General features: G+C 40.6%; 1 protein-coding gene across 1 annotated transcript; it reads right to left on the reverse strand.

Annotated features, from left to right (window-relative positions):
• Positions 1-756: 756 nt before the first annotated feature.
• fam210b (family with sequence similarity 210 member B) lies at positions 757-14,119 on the reverse strand. The gene is made up of 3 exons (XM_037679429.1): positions 13,459-14,119; positions 3,790-3,980; positions 757-1,651 (listed from the first exon to the last, which is right to left on the reverse strand). The coding sequence occupies exons 1-3, from the start codon at positions 13,888-13,890 to the stop codon at positions 1,435-1,437; spliced, it is 840 nt and encodes a 279-aa protein (XP_037535357.1). The 5' UTR covers positions 13,891-14,119; the 3' UTR covers positions 757-1,434.
• Between the last annotated feature and the right edge of the window lie 6,942 nt (positions 14,120-21,061).

Raw genomic sequence — 21,061 nt, forward strand, 5'->3', positions numbered from 1 at the left:
CAGGTCCCTCTTGTAAATGAGTCCCGTGGCTCAATGAGGCTAGCCTGCATAAATAAAGGTTGAATTAAAAAAAAACATCTCAGCCACACAGTAAGGAGCCTCAGTGACAGGTTTTGGATTGTTGCAGCTCAGACTCTTTCTAATTGCAGGTGTTTTGATTACAGAAAAGTCAGAAAAAAATTCTGTTTCAAGAGAATTTTCTAGCAGAATTCAAGATACCTCAGAATAAAAAAGTCTTAAGAAATGCACATCAACTGCTGCCTTTTATGTCTGGGTTGCCAGCTTTATTTAAACGCAGCAGGCAACTAAAATAACTGGCTACAGTATATATATATATATATTTATTTTATTTTTTTTTGCTTCAACTATTCAGCAATATACAGATTTATTTTGATTTTCATATACTGGGTACATTAATACAATCTTTAATTATTATTATTTTTGCATCAGCAGGTCCTGAGGGGCAGGTCAGGGCTCTGAAAAAGCTGGTTTAGTTGTTTTAATGGAAGGCATGGAGGTGACGGTGATATATCAGCTTGATAAAGCTGGAAACAACATCAATGACAACAGCAAGAGGGAACCAGAAAAGTCGATAAAATCTAAACAATAGGAGAAAAAAAAGAAAAAAAAAACATCTTTGGATCATATTGAGTTCTAGTGATAGCTCTTTGTTCACGACCCACAGTAATAGATGTTTTAATAATTTATTTTTTTAATTTAATTACAAAATTAAGACAAAGTTACATCAAGTCTTATATGATTTTGTAATATTGGCTGGATGACAACAAAAATAAATGTCTACTAAATTTAACAGAGTCAACACAGTCCATCTTCAAAACCCTCTATAACAAATACTCTGTACGCTAATGAGCTTTAATAAGATACTTGAGTTGTGGTATTTTTAAACATGAGAATATGAATAAGGAAAATGGGAAAATGTAAGAAGTAGGGACAGAAGGAAGAAGACGGGGATATAAAATAAAAACCTAATGACTCTCAAAACACCAGAACATATCAGAATCATCTATAGAAGAGAGGAGAAAGAATCAGCTTGTTTCAATTTACACCCACCTGAAACCCTCAACATTAACCCATTAGGCCACAAACATAAGTTTTTTACTTCTGGGTCATAAAGAAAAACATGGCAAAAGATTAAAAATAAAACTTTCAAATTTTCTTTTTGTTCTGTAAGTTCAGAATGCATAAATATTAACGACATGATTCTGAAATGCATCTCTTAACTTTAACATCAAGTAAAACTGTTCCAGATTCTGTTACAGCGGATTTAGAACAGAAAATATGTCACCTGGATTCACAAATGCAAAGAGTAAACATGAGACGCATCACACACAGGCACATGAGCAAATTAACATACAGACATTCTGATTAAAGAGCTTCCTGTTTGTTTCATGAGGCAGCAGAGCAGAGAAGTCATCAGGGTGCAGGTGTGGGCGGTTTAAAGAGTCCAGTCTTTCTGAAGTAGCGAACGATGAGAGGAACTGACACCAGCGTGATGCTGATGCGAACGGGAGCAAAGAGCTTGTGGACGGCGTAGGCCAGGACAAAGGTGCTGGTTCCAGCTGCCATCTTGGATTGAACCATGGCATCGCTGAAGCCCAGTTTGCACAGTATGGCTGCCATGTCAATCCCACTGAGGAGCCAAGAGGCACAGAAACCCAGTTAGAGGGTCATAGAATTAACATATTAATGACAGATTTTTAGGACTGTATGCCTGAAAACTGTCCTCAAACTACAAAAAAAAAAAAAATAAAAAAATAAGAAGAAATAATAATAATAAATAAATAAATAAACTTTTAGGAAATACTTCATGTTTGTGTCAGTTAGCCATGTCTCTACAATCAGAAAACACACAAATGTCATGTGTACTATTATACCTTCAGCATTTTTTAAATAATTTGTTTTAAATGGATGCATTTCTGTATATTGAAAATGATATTAGATTTATTTCAAGTTTCCATTAGACAAATTAAGAGTTTTACTCTGCAAGAACTTTTTTTTAAGCTGTGGCCACATTGCATGTAGTTCTTGTTTGTCTCCACCAGAGGGAGGTGTGCTCTCATTAGGAAAAGAGCTAAAAATTCACGTTTAAACAAATGACATCAACTTGCGATCATTTGGGAAATTATTATTTAGCTTTGTGCTTTGTGGCCTTCGCAAAACAAGCTTTTGTAATGCACAGTCATGGCATTTGTTTCCAAGCTATTTAAAGCAGTAAATATGTAAGGAATGTGGCTTCAAGCTGCTTCTGGCAGTGCAGCCTCTCTCACGCATTAACAGCCACAGAGAGTTCTGCAAACTTAAATCTGTTAAAGATGAAGATCTGTCTGCACCCTGACAGCAGTTTCCTCTGCACGCAGAGTATCAGCAGGCCTCGTGCCTGGACTCTGTGGGCTCATGGCGAGAATGCTCAGACATTAATGCCTGCAGCCAGTTTTCATTTCAAAATGTCATCAGCTACAGGAGGAAATCTCCAACCTGTCAGATAACGGCTGCAAAATATTTCTGGTATGTTGGTATGTAACTCTCGTACACACACACACACACACACACACACATACGTATGTCTTCTCATTGCCCTCATAAAATTTTTTTTTTTTTTTTTTAAATCACAGAATCTAAGTAACTTTACACTCAAATTAATAAAATCCACTTGTTGTAGTATTTCAAAGATAGGAGGAAATTATTTATGGCTTGTACTTTGCTCTCAGTCAGAGAAGAGGCCATATTTTGTACATGGGGGTGGAGGAGGGTACATTCCTCAGCCTACAAGCAGCCTGCAGTTCTAATACTCTAATGGTCCTTATGCATTGTAATGTAATGAACACACTATGCACTCTGCACAACAGTCCTGGGCCTGGACTGGCCTGACCCAGGTTCCACCCCAGGTTTTGAGTGTTGGTATTGGGCAGTCTGGCCCAGTCTGGCCCAGTTCAAGGTTGATTTTTGCAACACAGAGCTGGGGTTCCATTCGGGCCAGGCTGCTGCTGCAGATTTGACGTCAGCAGACTGCTGGCCCTTGACTGGTTTGCTGGCCCGAGGGGTCACGTCACAGTTGTCATAATTCCAGCAACTGCTCCTTACCACGGTTTCCTTCAGCTGCTTTCTTCTGGCCAGTTGTGTGATAGAGAGCTCTTGTGTTTTTCTTTAGAAAAATGGCAAGACAAAAGATAGCACCAGTTCCCTGGACAAATGACAAGGTGCAGTTATTGCTGAGCTGAGATTCTGCTGACAATCCCACCCACATTGAGGCAGCACTCTGCTGAAAGCAAACAAAACCAGAGCCGGGGAAGACCGGGGCTGGGCCGACTGTGGCAGATCCAGGCCGGACCAGGCTTTACGATGCATAAGGGTCACTACACTGCTTGATAAGATCGGGAGGAAATGTGTGCCGAATTCCAGAGTTCTCTTATTTATCATTTCCTTCTTCGGGCTTTACTTGTGCTGACTTTGTGCTTCGATTACATTCTACAAGCATTTTAGGAAATACAAAAAAATGTAAGTAACCAGACAACAATCTGATCAAGAGGTTATGGAACAGATCAGGGTTTAATTTACTCATAACAAAATGACTAATTAAAAAAAGTATTAAACAAGCCAGTAAAAAAAGGTTATTGTTTGGTAATGACACCGTGGAGATTGGTCTCTCAGCACGAGATGTACTTTTGAAACTGTAACGATCCATAACCTCAGCTGCAAAAGATTTATGTCAACATTAAGTGAATACAATACTTGGAGTTATGTTATGACACCTGGGAGTTATTTTCTGACCTGGATATAAGGAGGTAGAACATTCCCAGAGACATGAGCGAGATCCCGGTGTGAAAGGAAACTCCCACAGCTCCGTACTCTTTGAAGACTTTCTTTAGCTGCTGGGTTTTGTTGAATTTTCCTTCCTCTTGCTCCGGTTTGTCCTCCAGACTCTTTTCTGTGGTTGAGGTAGTTGAGGCCTCCTGGAGATCCTGAACAAAAGCGTAAAATAAAACAGAATAAAATGAGAAAAAAAGATGCATGATCTACATGGAAAGATATGAGGGTAAAGTTTGTTTCAAAATGTTTTTTTTATATTATTTAATTTGGTTGTAGAAATGAACATGGCTTTATAAAACACAGAAACAGAGCTGCGATTGTGGGTCATCCAATTTATGAGCTCCCACTGTTCATGGAGCAGCTGAGTCAGCTGATTAAACACAGACTGGCTGCTGCTGTGTGGTTTAGGTAATTCACATGATCACTCCCTCGTTCACACACTCATTCAAGATGTCAGTCACTGTCTCCTACACACAAAGAGCCTCTGATAGGCGCACACATACACAGATCACTCTGTTTGTGACCTCTGACACTTCACTGCACAAAACACTGACAGCATCACAGTAGGAAGGCAGGTCACTGCAGCATGTGTGCATGTGTGAGAGAAGCAGATTAGTTAACCAACACCATACACCAGGACTACAACAAACTGGATCAAAGCATCCACGGTGAGAACAAGAGATGAGCTGTAGTTTCACAGCAGGTAAATAATCCTGATCTTTTAGCTGACCACAGGAGCTGCAGTCATGCCGAGCAGATGCAACTTGTTTCCATCCTGCCACGTGTGATTGTGGGACAAGGTCAGGAGATTTGTGGCTTGTTTTAATAAACTGCAATAGACAGAACATTGTCATTCAGGCCTTTTTGTTTCATTCAACTTCTCTCAGCAGTTTGGCATTAGAAATGAGTTTCCTCCGCAGGGTAGCTGGACTCTCCCTTAGAGATAGGGTGAGAAGTTCTTTTATCTGGGAGAGATGGAACTAGTACAACTGCTGCTCCGCCACATCAAGAGGAGTCAGTTGATGTGGTTTGGGTGTCTGGTAAGGATGCTTCCTGGGTGCCTCCCTAGGGAGGTGCTTTGGGCATATCCAACAAGGAGGAGACCCTGGGGAAGACCCAGGACACGCTGGAGAGACTGTCTCTAGGTTGGACTGGGAATGCCTTGGAGTTCTCCCAGAAGAACTGGAAGAGGTGGCTGTGAAAAAAGATGTCTGGACCTCCCTGCCCAAGCAACTACCCCCATGATCCAACTTCAGAACAAGTGGAAGATGATGGATGGATCAAGTTCTCATTGGCCCTTCTGAGTTTTTTTTTTTTTTTTTTTTTTTTTACAGCTTACATCAAATCCAAATATGTCAAACACTGATACACAGCCAAATCCGTAGATCTGATGGGAATCACGGTTAAAACTGTTCTACCGATATATCAATCTAACATGTCTGAGAACCTGCAAGCAAACTCCCGTCTTATAAGTAGCACCTTCTCATAGTGGATCAACCAATGTGTTGATAACAAATAAAACTAGTTGTTCAAATGCAAAAGGAGGACCATCAATTTAACAACCAATGGTTAGTGACCTCATGGCCACTTGCTATTCATAGAGGGGTGAGTGATAATTGCAATAATAGCATTATAAGAGGGTAATTGGACACGGACGCCTCCGCCCGTTTAACGACAGGCGAGTTCTCTTCAACAAAGACGGCCTCCTTTACTCCTCTATCGAACCTACATTCCTCTCTATCAAGGATGTGAACATCTTCATGCCTGAAAGAGTGACTGCTGGCCTGGAGATGAAGGTAAACTGCAGAGTCTTGGCCTGATGATGTTGCTCTTCTGTGCTGGGCCATCCTTTGGCTGCATTGGTTTCCAGATGTAGAACTGATCACAGCCCTCCTGGCACTTAACATCATATACAATATTACTCTGTGCCAAGGGACTGGATCTTTGGGATAGGCCAGTCTTTGCCGTAATGTATTTTGGGGTTTAAAAACCACTGGGACATCATGCTTAGAAAAATAAACGTCTCAGTTTCTCTGAAATTCCTGCATCATACAAAATGACCACTGGTCTGGGTTTGGGGTCCTCATTTTCACCCGATAGCTAGCTGGAGTCCTGTCTGGGTTTTTTATAGCACTTTGCCACTGTTTCAACTCTCCTCGGCTCCGCATGGCACAACACCAGTTAAGGGCTTCCCCACTGTTTGTATCCACCCCACTCAGCTCGGTTTATGGGACCACCTTGTTTGTGGTTCCAAGTGGGCTGCTCTGAAGTGCCGATTTTGACATAAACAGATAGCAGTGGAGCCAAGTGGAGTCGTGCTTAACAGTGGCAAAGTGGCCTTATATGCTTTCAAGAAGGCCCAGTTAGGATATCCACATTGCTCCAGGGCCTGTCTTTTGTGGGATTTCTCTTTCTCACTGGCTCCTGAGTTTGATGACGATGTTCAGTGTCCCTGAAAAGGACACCAAGGCTCTTTTCTACCTCCTCCATGTACAAGTTTGCAACAATAGGAGAAACTGGAGACCCCATACCACACCCATTTTTCTGCTTATAATACTGCCCCCCATATGTGAAGTAGGTTGACTGCAGGCACAGTTTCAAAAGTTGGCACAGTTGCTCTGTGGAAAGTGTGGTCCTGATGCTAAGAGTGGTGCCTGATTTTAACTTTAAACAGACCACCTCCACTGCCTCATCAATAGGAATACATGCAGAGTGATGTGACGTCAAAAGAGACCAGTTTCATCAGTCTCCATGATATCATCCCTCACCTTATCCACAAAGTCCATGGTGTTCGGTATGTGATGTTTTGAGCTGCCAACTAAAGGGTTGAGTACAGATGCCAGATATTTTGAAATGTAAGTTACAGAGTTAATCATGCTAACCATCGTTCTTAACTGTACATCGTTTGTGAATGTTGGGTAATCCATACAGACAAGGCATTGCTTCCCCTGGGTACATTCTGTGGTACAGAATACAATCAACACCCTTGTCCTGCTCCAAATATTTCAGACACTCTATCAATGTCTTAAAACCACTTCCTGGATCTTTTTTCAGTGGTTCATGAGCTGTTAAGTCACTAAGGACTGTCATAACTTTCTTGTGATAGTCTTTCTGGTTCAAAATCGCTGTGTATTTTAGTTTGTCTGCTACAAGGAGGATGATGGTCTTATCCTTGCTGAGAGAGGAGAGCACATCCCTCTCCCCTCTGCTAATGTTGGAAAGTGATAGTTTGGCATTGCTGAGGCAGGATGAAACTTTGTTCCCAAGTTGGTCTGCTCCAAACTCTGACATTTCAAACTCTGACATTTTGTTGTTGCGAATGGCTGACTCAGTGGCTGTGATCATCTCCACCAGAGGAATTCTTCTTGGCACAACTGCAAAGTTTAGTCCCCCCTAGTTCTCTGTCTCCAGCTGGGTGGGCTGTCTGTCAGATAGATTCTTCACCAACTTCTCCGTCTCCCTGGTGTGTGACTGTTTTCCGGTGTGTTATCTGCCATTATGTGCATTGTTATAAGGCTGAGTTTGCTTGCAGCTCATCAGACTGAAGAAGCCTTTTGGATAAAAAAAATGAAACGTTTCAACAAAAAAGAACCTGTTCAGAGGACCTGACTCAGCCTTGGTTAGATTCATCTACCTTGATTATTGAGCATACATCAGAATAAGTTCTATGTCAAGAATTGGCTGTGCACACCCAACTAACGGCTTGGCCAAACTTTTGGAAATTACTTTGATAAGACAAAAATATATGATGTTAAGCACATTTGGAAACATTTTGCTTCAAGTTGACTGGTTTCACCCTTCCGTGGCCTATTCTGAAATTGTTTCACTTTAGTTTGGTTTACCAGGGTAAAAATCCAACCTTGTGTGCTATTTAAAAAAAAAAAACTAAAAAAAACGCTCTGCCTCTCAGAAAACAGGAAATACCTGTGTCTTGTTTTCAGGCCAAATACTGACTCTTCTTTTAGACCTGCTCTGAGCAAACTTTTCCAGCAAATAAATTAGACTAACAATAGGTTTACATTTTGTGGTACTTTTTACAGTATGTATACATGTTTTTTTGCAAATATTATCCATAAACTCTCAGTAAAAGATGCAGATTAGCATACTTTATTACTTTTTTGCATTATGTGAATTACTGGATTATGAAACTATAAAGTGTTATGAAAGAATGAGTTACCTGCTGTCTCATAGACAAAAACAAGTCTATTCAGGTGTTTTGCCCATAACTATGTGTGTATGGGTTTATAGCAATCTGTTAGCAAAACATCTCTTGGACTAGAGGATAAATTTTAATGAAACTTCAAGAAAGCAATCATTGAATGTGCATCTATGATTAACTTTTGGAGTCAGTTCACTTCAAGATGGCTGCCACAGTTAATTAACTAGCCTACACAGAAATGATTAGAGCTTAGCATTGCAGAAAATTACCCATTTGTGGTAGTAGCTGAGAGTCATCCCCAACACAGGCTTTTAAGTATGGAATATCACAATATCTCATGAGATGGCTCAGTCATTTTCAAAGTTTGGCCAAAATCCCTTCTCATTGTGAGATGATCTTGAAAGGCATTGGGCAATATGCATTCCTTTAAGGAATGGTAGGCCTTTAAGTTTTAGACATTTGAAAACTGGAAACATTCTGCAAGTCAACCTGTAATGTGAAATATTTTTTCCCTAATTGTTGTGCATACTCTTCTGCTCACCATTTTACTTTGTGACTGGGGAAAAGCCTCTAGCTGATTTGTTTTCCTCTTAGCTACAATTAGTCTTTCTGGATTTTGGCCCAAGCTTCCTGGATGAAACCTTGGCCACATCTCCACTGAGCTGCCATCAATAGACAATAGGATGAGCCCAGAGAGGGTGAGGGAGCAGGCCTTGGCTTTTCAGGGGACAGACAGGCCAAATTCAAAGTAAAGGCGGGCACCATGGCGGGAGGGTCATGTGAGCGAGCAGCAAAAGGGAGCTGTGCCAGGAAGGCTGTGTAGGAGGGGAACAGTGGCACTGCTGTGTCTGATAACAGCTTTTCAGAGGCAGGGAAACACATGCAAAGTCACAGTGGCATGAAAACATGGACAAAGACGCACTCATGCACTAAGCAAACACACACACAGCAGGAGGGAAATGGTAAAGTGGCGATTCTCCCTCAAGACTGTGACAGTCTTCAAAGAGAAAAGTTAGATTGAACTGCTGTAGAGTTGTTGTTTTTTTAGTTTACATGTAAATTTACTGATTTTTACACAAGCAGTCTGCTCTGAGGGATACTGGATGCCAATGCTGTACTCTTTTACAGCGCTCTGTTACAAAGTACTTACAAAATGTAACAAAGTACATTTGATTATGTACTGTATTTGATTAAATATCTAAGGTAGGTGTATTTTGTAATCGTTTCAGTTTTTAATAGCTACATCTATCCAATATCTTTTACCCGCTTCTTCCTTTTTGGGTCACAGGGGTCAATGGTGCTCATAAGAGCAAATATTTTACTATATTTTTTAATTAACCTTAACCATTTCAAATATTTTTATTTAACCTAAACATTTTCATCACTTTAGGAATAAAAATGTCTAAAATTGTGTTGTTTTATAATCTAACGCAGTAAGGTTAAGGTTCGTGTAATGTGGATTCATAAATTGCTGGAGGTTTCTTCCTTTAAAAAAGGGAGTTTTTCCTTTCCACTGTTGCCAATGTGCTTGCTCAGGATGGGAGACTGCAACGAAGCCAAGATTCAACTTGTCTGCTGGCTTCCTTAGATAGAGAACTTTACTAATTGACTTTTATATGTATGTGAATGTTCCTGTAAAGTGCCCTGAGACAACTTTGTTGCGATTTGGCGCTATAAAAATAAACTGAATTGAATAAAAAACTACAAAACTTTTGGTTTTTGAACAAGCTTCTGAATAAATTTATCGTTCTATTGTTCCTGAAATGAGGTTTTGATCCCTGAACTCTTGCTTGTAGAAAGGAGCAGTCTCATATTGAATGTACTTTGACACTTCAGTAGCTATGTTTACATGGACATAAGTAAATCGGATTAAACAGCCATTCGGAATAAAAATGCGTTGTGTAAATGCCCCGTTCAGGTAATTTTTTGTTTATTCAGCGCGATCCGAAAGAATCTGTGATCAGAATGAAACGGGTGGTTTACGCTGATTCATAACCTGAACGGTGCACATGTAAACGCTTGATCCATTCATTTTTTTCTGATCGTGAAAAACTGACCTGATTGCGCATATGCAACCTGTCATTTCTGCCTGGCTAATGCTAATAATATTAGCTTGTCGGAGAAGCAAAACAGGTCGGTGAGCAACACAACATTTCTACTAGAAACTTTGAAAGAGGTCAAAATGATCTGAATTACCTGTAGCTCAGTCAAGGAGTGCAGTAACGTCTCCACCGTCAGTAAAAACTTGTCGCGGGTCCATTTTGGGCATTCAGGTTTGTTTACATTCATCCCGGAAGTAAACCGGAAGTAGAACTACTTCTTCTGTGTTTCTTTTTTTAAGGAGTTTACCACTCTGCGCATGTCAATACTTCTGTTCAGAACAAAGCCTGCTGCATGTAAACGCTTGTCATGAACAGATTGTGCCCATGTAAATGATACATTTGAATTATTTAATCTGAAAACATTTCAATCCGGTCAAAGAATTTTGCGCATGTAAACATAGCTAGTGACGCAGTTTATTGTTGCTCATCGTTCAACATCAGTAACCATAGTCTAAAGCTCTGTCTATATCGTTTTAAACTGAGCTAAAAATGGTGCTTTGAAGAAAACAGACAAAATAAAGGCCATTTTTGTTCATTTTTTAAGCCAATTAGTTCGCTGTGGCAGCCATCTTGAATTGTGTCTGAAGTGCCTGGTTCACATCTCCCGAACATAAATTAAGAAGATGATGGATTTGGTATTATGGGCGTTTAACTCTATCAAAGCGACAAGGTCCTGGAGAACCAGCGTGTCCAGCTGAGACACGCTGTGGGGTACATCATGGATCATGGGGAGTGTGGCAGTTGATGTGCCTCTCAGTTCTGTCTCAGGAGGATGTTGAAGACGTTTACATATTTGGAATTATGGTAGCAGGGACTCTGCTTTTTGGCATCGACAGGGCTCTGTTATCAACTTTTGAAGAAGACATCAGTAGCAGTTTCGGCCATGGAAAAGCTTTTGAGTCAGTGTGAAGGTTTGGTCCGTGCAGTAGGAACTTTAAATCATCTGGTTTACGAGCTAAACCGTAAGGTGGAGGCGATTTATGAGAATCGCAGGCCACCTGCGGCTTCTGGGACTCTTCAGCATGGTGGGTTCGACCTTGAAGGAGACTCATAGCATGGATCAGTGGAATGGAATCCCACAATTAGGCATTTTCGGAACCAGAACGCCCAGATTGACTCAAGGCTGGAAAAAAGTAATCCGTCTGCCTGAAGAAAAACAAGAATCAAGCTCTTCTGAATCTGACTCCCGACGGCCTCGGAGACGTATCAAATTTCTCCTGGGACATGGGTAACCAAGGACAAAAGCTTCTTCTTCATCTAGCATTTTAAATTTCAAAGGTCCTGAATTTCCAGTGAAAATACATGAAAAGTTGTCATCAAATACAAAAATGGCCTAATTTCAACATATTTTTAGAAACTACCATGAATTATTTTAGCAAATGTATTTGATGAATGTTCAGAAGTGTTTTAAGTGTTTAGAAGAGAATATTTATTTCTGCTGTTCCTTCAGGGGTCACCACAGCAAGCAAACTTGCATGAAAATTTTGGGTTTTACGCCGGATGCCCTTTCTGAAACAACCTGGGCTTGAACTCGCAACCTCAGGATTGCAAGAGCATGGCACTGACCACCAAGCTACTGCAGCCCCCTTTATGTGCTTAATTTCTTTTTTTTTTTTTTTTTATAACTTGTGATAAACCTTTTTTCATCCAAAGATTGAGATTTTTATTGACATGATATTGTCTTTAGCCTTCAACATCATGTTGGGAGTATGTGTTGACAAATCAAACTGGTTGATTTGTAGACTAGAAGATGAAAACATTAAGTCATTGTGTTGTTAAAAAAACAAAAAAAATTTCACCTTCAGGAAAATCAGGCAGCTTTTGTTTGAGCAAATGTTCAAAAATTAATGAACGATATGACCATTTCTCAAACAGGAAGTAAACAGCTACCTGTAGATGACAAATGGAATTCTGGGTAATTTTCCATATTTATGATCAAGGCAAATTTCCGTAATTTCATCCAAATGCATTTTTATATGTGACCTTGACAGGTAGTTGCAATCTTGGTTCCAACTGAATCTGTCATTTTAATGAGTCAGCACTGAGATGAGGCAACAACACCACCAGCCTGATCAAGAAAGCTCATCAGAGACTCTACTTCCTCAGGCAGCTGAGATGAAGCTCAGTCCTCACCTCCTTCTCCAGGTGTTCAGTGGAGAGCATCCTGTGCTCCAGCATCAACGTGTGGCATGGAGGCTGCACAGCTGCAGAAAGAAAAACTTTGCAGAGAGTGGTGAAAGCTGCACAGAAGACTGTTGGGAGTCAGTCTCCCCACCATCACAGACATCTACACCTCCAGATGCAGGAAGAGGACCACCTGCATCATGAAGGACCCCACTCACCCAGCACACACACTTTTTGCCCCGCTCCTCTCAGGCAGGAGGTTAAGGAGCATTAAGTGTAGAACCACTAGACTGAGGAACAGTTTCTACCTTGAAGCTGTTAGACTCATGAATCTCTAACCAGGATAATCACTGTGAAAAAAAAAACCATTGTAATGGCACTTGATTGTTGATATATGCTGCTGATTATACATGCTGCTGATCTCATGTTGCTGATTTATTTCATGCTGCTGTGTTAATTCGTACTCAACTGCTCACGGACTCATGTCCGTGCTGCTGTTGTTCGGAGTATTAATGTTTTTGTACTATTAGTGCTTAGTGTATTCTTACTTTAGTGTATTTCTTAGTTCATATCTTAGATCTTATTACTGGTTTTCTTTTACAATTTATACTTTTGTTGGATGCAACTGGGACCCTGTGCGCACATTTTCATTCCACCACATGTACCACATCCGATGCGAATTACAACCTTGACCTTGATACGTTTTATACCAATTTATTTTTCTGTATAATTAGAACATGCTGCCTGAAATTTCCCCTTGGGATTAATAAAATACATATCCATTTAAAGTATGTTTATCATGCAATCTCTAAATAAACCTAATAAAATTACATCAAACACAATGTCTTTGAATCATATAAATGCTGTCAGAGCTGTGGACATGTGATAAATTATGAACTAACATCAGTGTTTGCTGTGCTCTTTAGATACACAGTTTAATAGATTTTTTACAACACTTTTGTTGACTCACCTATAAAAGAGCCACGTGCTAGACAAAAGTAAACTTATTCAGCTGTTTGGTAGCTTTTCACTTATGATGACTCACCTGCTGTAACCTGGTTTTTTTCCAGGAAGGTGTTTTTCTTGTGGAGGCTGGTTTAATCTATGAGGGCTGTAAACGCCTCGCCTCTGAATATTTGATGGGAAAGTGTAAACTCCTGTCATGGCGGCCTCTTTCTGTTGTTTCTTCTTCTGACCGGGTCACCCGAGGTTAAACAACCACATATTTATTTTTATTTTATTTACCCCTTTGTCGTCGCCAGCCTGCTCCTCGCTCTTCTTCGCGGCTGTTTTTGTGGAGGCAGCTCTGGTCTGCATGTCGGAGGAGTTACCTGTAAACAAAACACTCTTCTTCCACGTGCCTCCTCTGATGTTGCCGCGCGTGCGGTCAAAGTCGGACAGCTTCAAAGCCGCCGCCGACCCCCGGTTCGAACGGCTCCAGTCTGATGTTACAAAAGCAGCCGACGTGTTCCGGTCCAGGACGCGTGTGGGCTCCAGGTTCTGTCGCTCCAGGTGCGCGCGCTGTTTGAGGCCAGCAGCTCCGCAGAAGAAGAACCGGTGCCGCTGAAACGTCACAGTCGCGAACCTCCCTGGTGCGTTTGCGTTGACCCGCAGCAGAACCGAGCCCGGACCCCTGAAGGCGGACGCTGACAGCCTCACCGAGCGCCACGCAAACATGGTGGAGACGCCTCCTCCCAGGCGAGCCCTTTAGTGTCCGCAGAAAAAATGAACTAAAACTCTGAGCAGGTCTGGAAGAAGACTAATTCTGGATGTGTGTGGGAGTAAACATGCTGGCCCTGTGTCCTCCACTCTCTCCCCCCGGCCCTGACCGATTATCTCACGCAGCCAATGGGAGCTGACGCGCAATCGCAGATTATAAAAGCAGGAGAGAAGGGAGGGGGACATTTAAAGCTACAACAGAAAGTTAACCTGAGTCCATTTCATTTGTCTGGAAAGCCGAACAGAACCAGGAGCTTTTGGTGTGGTCTCCTTGTTTGACACTAATAAGAAAGAAGTTTCCAGTTTTAAGAGAAACTAAAGCAATGGAAAAATTCACCCTGCATTATATGTGTATGTTTGTTTTTTTACAGATTTTTTTTTTTTTCCTTATTAATACTGAGGGATAGTTTCTCATATTGGGACATTTGGAGTGCCCTGGAAAAATATTTACACACACAAATTTGAAAATATATTTCCTGAGTTTGTGAAAGACTTAACACAAAGTAGAACTTCTTTATGAAGTGGGAGGAAAATGATGGTTTTAAATGAAAATGTGAAAAGTTCCCCTGTGTGTTGTTGAATTTCAGTCTAAATACAGCTGCTCTGTGAAGGCCTTGGAGTTTTATGAAAAAAAAAAAAAAAAACTTTGGCAATCAAACTAAATCATGAAGACCAAGGAACACACCAAACAGGCAAGAGATAAAGTTGAGTTTAAAGCAGGGTTAGGTTATAAAACAAAATCCCAAGCTTTTAATGTTCGGTAAACTGTTCGATCCAACATTTGAAAACGAAAAGACAAACTGCAAACCTACAAAGACACTGACAGGCAGTGCAAAGCAGCCAGGGAGCCCATGCTGCACATCTGTCCACAATGCACACATCTGGCCTTTATCAAAAAGTGGCAGGAAGAAAATATTTGAAGTCCAGTTTGTAGTTTGCTGGAAGCTGTGTAGGAACGCAGCAAACATGGAAGATGACACTCTGCTTAGATGAACCAAAAAGTTGAGCTGTTTGGGCCGAACTGCAAAACGCTGTGTGGCAGAAAACTTAGACTGTACACTCTGAACACTGAAGCACGGTGGTGGTAGCATCATGCTGTGGGGATGCTTTTCTTCAGCAGGGACAGGGTGGCTGGACGGAGTTGATGGGAATGTGGATGGAGCTAAATTTAGGACAAGGCTACAAAAGACTTGAAACTCGTGTGGGAGGTGTGTCCAACAGGACAACGACCTGAAACATCCAGCCGAGCTGCAGTGAAATGGTTCTGATCAAAGTGTGCCAAATGGACCAGTCCAAGTCCTGAACTAAACCCAATTGAGAATCTGTGGCAAGACTTGAAAACTGCTGTTAGGATATTTTTTTTTTTTTATCCTTTCAATAACTCATTAAATAAATAGCCACACAGGCGAGGGAGATATTTTCTTAATCCCAGGTTTTAATTTTGCAAGATGGAGCAGTGTTGAAATACAAGCATTGAAATGTTACATGACGCTCCGTCCCAAGTCTGCTCACGGAGAGCCAAAAAGAGCATCTTTTTATAAATGTTATCAGACAAAGGCAAAGTCAGGCGACTGTTGCAGCCTCTTGCAGCACTCTGATCCAGACAAAACAACTCGTTAACACACACACATGGTAATACGAGTTATATTTGACTTCAGTAAGTGAAAAACATCTGTGATACGATTCTTAGCCCCAGAATCACACAGAAAGGTCATTTGTTCGTTATCAATCATCAAATGATGACAACATTTCCACATGTTCTAAGGCAAACACCTCCTCCTCCTGATCTTTTAAGGAGGGGTCACCCTTCTGCTGATTATTTGCCACTTGTTTACAATCTTTAGCTCAATAGCCATGTGTTCTACACTCAAACCAAACACGCTCCCTTGTCCAGTGTCCGTGCCTTCCACATGCATGGCAAGCCCCTCTCGCTCGGCCTCTACCATTTGATCTCCCTCAACCCCTTCTCCCTTGCATCACATAAACTGTGGTCTCATCACTTGGGGTCAGGAGGTCATAACCACATTCACCCTCATAGAATGCTTCAGTCACTTTAGTTTTGCGTTTCTTTTTACCTCTCAACACATCTTCAGCATGCTCGCCATAATCTAAGACTTCATCAACATTTGCAGTTCTGTGGTTTATCATATGTTTTTTCACAAACTGGGACAGTCCAGTTTGTAATCCACTCAGGAAAGCACTTTTTATCTGTTGCTCATAGGGTCCTCTGGGGTCCAATGCCCCTGGTCTAGCTAATCCACTGTTTGCTTCAAACACCTGTCTCAGCCGCTCCAGATAATCTGAGGCACCTTCACCATCTTTCTGAGTACATCTGCTGACATTTGTCCAATCTGCCTGTCTCTGGAACCACACGCTCATGTAACCTCTCTAGCAGAGCTTCATTGTCAAAGAGCAAAGGTCTGTCCACCAACATCATTTACATTCCACTGACCCTGGACTGAGTGCCACTGAGTGCCAAGACTTCTTCTCATGCACTTTTTCTCATCACTTCCATGCTTATTTTGTATTTTTGACACCAACTTTTTACATGAATCAACCTCCAGTTTCACATCAAACGGAAACTCTTTAAACCACGGCTCCACTTTTTATACGTTTTCTGATCCTATAAAAAAAACAATACATTTAACATCACCTTCCAGTTTTTAATTTACTGATTATTACCCATCCTGGTCATTTTACTGAAGATCACCAACTGTTCCTCTGAACACAATATCCATACCCCTGCGTGGTACCTCTAAAACTGCCAGTCCTTCGTACTGGTGTGCTGGACCCCCTTCGTGGTTCCCTTAAATTACCAATCCTTCATACTGGTACTTGTAACTTCAGTTTTCTAGGAATTTTTCATTTATTTATTTGTTTTATTTTAACCTTTTTTCCCGTCAAAAGAAATTAATTTAACCCATTTATTCAGCTCCTATCAGATTATTTCTGTAATTTTCAGCTTTCTCTGCTATTTCAGCTACCATTTAGCTGCTTTTATGCTAATTTGAGCCTTTTCAGTTGGTTTCACATTTATTCTGCACTCATTTCAACCTTTTGTTTTAGATTTCAGGCAAAATGTGTCATCTTGGTAAATAGTGAATGGACCGCAACTATACAGCCTTTTCATCTTATCAAGATACTCAAAACTCCCATAATGCAATCTGTCCCTCATTCACCCATTCATACAGCATTCTATTTTATAATCAATGCTCTATCACATTCATGCACCGATGGGACCCACATTGGAGGCAACGAGGGGTTAAGCGTCTTGCCCAGGGACACTTCAGCTTGTGACCGATGGTGGAATCGAACCCCCAACTCTTGCATTGGAGGACGATTGAACCACTCAGCCTCAGCTGCCCCTTCACTTGCTTTTCATGGCTTCAACTAATCATTTTATTTTTATGACAGCATTTAATTTACTCCAAATTGGTTCTCTCCTCTAATTGATATCTTCTGTTAGCTTTTAGTTAGCAATTTATTTAGAATTTCTGTTAGCTAATCAGTTTTTTTCCTTTGCACTGATTTTCCAACCTGATTTCTGCATAAAATGTGATCTTTCTAGTCAGTCTAATACCTCTAATAATTTATTTCATCTTATTTATTATGACTCAATCAACCAGCAACCGTCAGTTGAAATCTTTATCTCACCAGAGCATTTTGCTAGATTGTTCAAACCTTGTAACTTCTTGAAGAATTGTAACTTCCTATAAGGAGTCATTTATATTTATGCTTGTCAGATCCATTCATTATGACTTTCATGTCGCAATTATACTTTGTCTTGGTCCATTGCATAAAGTCTCAGTCAAATATAAAGTTTGTGGTTATAACATGACCAAATGTGTGAATGTTTAACGAGAGTGAAAAGTTTTTCAAGGCACTGCATGTAGAGGAAAACAACAAAGCAGAACGTTTTTGGTTAATTCAGCCTTTAGACAAATGAAAGAGCTCACTCTCTTTATTTGACTTAACGTGCATTCTTGAACAATATGTCATAGTTATTATTGGAAAACTCATGAGATGAGTAAGAATGTTGCACTTTAACCAGTAAAATGAAACCACGTGGTAGTAATGAATTGTAAACGCTGTAAAAGTTAATACGTGTATTTACATCAGACTGACTGGGTGTTATCCCCGCCACAAGTGTTGTCTGATCGCCCATCCCCACAAAGCTTCAGGGGTTGTTGGCAGTTATGTCATGGCCAGGACAGATAAACTGACAACATGCTCCTCATGAAACGTCTCAACGCTCTGAGGTCACACAAGTTTGCACACCTATGCAGAAAATAAATGGGCATGTGAACAAAAAGCTGCCGCGTGAGGAAGTGGTGACAAAAACAAAAATAATTCATCTTCACATCTGCTCTCGTAAAAGTATTATTTAAAGCATTCATATTTCTGGAGAATCTGCACGTTCTCTGTATCAGTTTTAAATAAAGTAATGGTGAGGAGGTAAGATGGGGTGGGTTGACAGGAAGCCAGCGAAACTCTTCACGGTTGTAGCTTCTGACATTTTGTCAGCAAAACCACAAATTCAGCACGTGGGATGATTTGAAGCTGCTACTGTTTTTCTTTGTGGTTTCTGGTAAATAAAACAACAACAACATAAAGTTGCCTTTATGTGAATAGCAGTGAATGTTGGAAAGTGACAGTCAGAAGGCCTCCCGTGCAGAAATGACAGAAATTCATTCAAGAACTAAAGCAAGAAAAATTCCACGTTCATTTCAAGTAGAAATTGGGAGATAAATAACAATAAAACACTAAAGCTTCCAAAATCAAAAGTTTAGTTTTAGGTCAAACACAGACTGAACTGTATGTGTTTTCAAAAGCCTGCATGAAACTAGACCTTTTTTTAATGTAATGGTGTATATTTTGTGTTTTATTACTTTACTAGTAATGTGTTCTGTAATTATGTTTAAAGCAAATATGTTGGGTGTAATCACCTCGATGTGAGAACAGAATGAAGTGTGTGTTATCTGCTCCTAACTCTAAATGCATCAAGTTTTTTTTAATGTTTTTGTTGTTTTATCTGAAACTTTGTTCAGTTGTTCCATTTTAACCTTCATGACCAACTTCCTCTATTTCCTGTGTGTTGCGGTGCAGTATTTTTGTTCATCTGCTAAATCTCATGACTAGCTGTTGCTTTCTATGCCAAAGCAAAGTGATAAAAACTAACAAAACAATCAAACTTTGTGCAAATATAACTTTAAATGCAGAAAAATCTGTTTTGTAGTCGTTTCTTTGGAACATTTAATGGAAATTGTACTTTTCCTATGCAAGCTGTGCATTCAGCTTGAAGGAATTAAAAAGAAAACTGTTGCGTTTGGTTTAAATGTGCCAAACTTGTTGTTTAAAGACTATTGGGCTGCTGATGCAGCCGCTGGATCAATCGCTGCAACTCTTTAGTGCAGTAAAAATGAGTTGGACACAGGAGTGGGGTGATCAAAGTTATGGAAGTGAGACCAGGCTAATGTAGCTTTTGCTCTTTATTCGCCAAAGTTTAATGCCTTAACAGGACAAAATTAGTTGTAACTTATTCTGTGCTTGAAAGTTTGTGAAACCTTTAGAATTTTCAGTATTTCTACTTAAATATGACTGAAAACATCATCAGGTTTTCACACAAGTCCTACAAGTAGACAAAGAGAACCCAGTTAAACAAATGAGACAACAATATTATACTTGGTCGTTTATTTATTGAGGGAAATTATCCAATATTACATATTTGTGTGGCAAAAGTATGTGAACCTTTGCTTTCAGTGTCTGGTGTGACCTCCCTGCAGCAATAACTGCAACTAAATGTTTCCGTTGATCAGTTCACAATCTGTGTGACAGTGGCTTGGTGGAGTCCAAACTCTTTAGAGATGGTTTTGTAAACTTTTCCAGCCTGATGAGTATCAGCAACTTTTTTTCTGAGCTCCTCAGAATTTAATCTCTTTAGTTCGAGCTATGACGCACGTCCACAAACATGTTGTGAAGAGCAGACTTTGACAGATCCGTTCTTTAAATCAAACAGGGTGCCCACTCACACCTGATCATCATCCCATTGACTGAAAACACCCGACTCTAATTTCACCTTCAAATTAACTGCTAATCCTAGAGGTTCACATACTTTTGTCACTCACAAATTGTAATATTGGATCATTTTCTTTAATAAATAAATTACCAGGTATACAATTTTTGTCCTGTTTATTTAACGTTTTTATTTATTTACTTACTTTTAGGACTTGTGTGAAAATCTGATGATGTTTTAGGTCATATTTATTTTTTTAATTACTTTATTTTACCAGGAAGAAATCCAATGAGATCATTAATCTCTTTTACAAAGACGTCCTGGACAAATTTATGCAGAAATATAGAAACTTGTAAAGGCTTCACAAACTTTCAAGAACCACTGTACATTAAAAAAACACTAGGCAATGTACTAAACACAGAAAAAGTGCAGCTTTAACATCCATCCATTATTTTCTGCTTGTTCAGAAGTCTGTTTGTGGGGGCAGCAGCTTGAGCAGGGAGGCCCAGACATCTCTTTCCACAGCCACCTATTCCAGCTCTTCTGGGAGGATTCCAAGATGTTCCTAGACCAACCGAGAGAACAAATAGTCTCCCCAGCGTGTCCTGGGTTTTCCCTGGGGTCTTCTCTCAGTCGAGCATGCCTGAAGCACCTCCCTATGGAGGCGCCCAGGGATCATCCTTACCAGATGTCCAAACCTCATCAACTGGCTCCTCTCGATGTGGAAGAGCAGCAGTTCTCAAGTCTCTCCCGGATAACTGAACTTCTCACCCTACCTCCAAGGGAGAGTCCAGCTACCCTTTGGAGGAAACTCATTTTCAACTGCTTGTATCCGTGATCTCATTCTTTCGGCCACTACCCAGAGTTTGTGACCATAGGTGAGGTTTGCCTTACAGCTCAGCTCCCTCTTCACCCCAACAGACCGGCACAGAGTCCACAATACTGCAGACCCTGCACCAACACATCTGTCAATCTCACGCTCCATTCTTCCCTCACTCGTGAGCAAAACCTCAAGTTACTTGAACTTCTCCACTTGAGACAGAACCTCACCCTCGCCCTGAAGCAATTAAATCCACCTTATCCAATACCTGCGCAGAGATTTAACTCCCAACGTTT

This window comes from Nematolebias whitei, chromosome 7, assembly GCF_014905685.2.
Source record: "Nematolebias whitei isolate Nwh7 chromosome 7, NemWhi1, whole genome shotgun sequence".
NCBI lineage: Eukaryota > Metazoa > Chordata > Actinopteri > Cyprinodontiformes > Rivulidae > Nematolebias > Nematolebias whitei.

Bases quoted from the DNA above. Each gene is read 5' to 3' on its own strand.
- fam210b (XM_037679429.1), bottom strand. From the start codon at position 13,890: ATGTTTGCGTGGCGCTCGGTGAGGCTGTCAGCGTCCGCCTTCAGGGGT. The intron at 3,981-13,458 runs GTAAATAAAATA...GCTTTTGTTCAG, and splicing joins AGGCTGGCGACGACAAAGGG to GATCTCCAGGAGGCCTCAAC. The intron at 1,652-3,789 runs GTCAGAAAATAA...TTGGCTCCTCAG, and splicing joins TTCTACCTCCTTATATCCAG to TGGGATTGACATGGCAGCCA.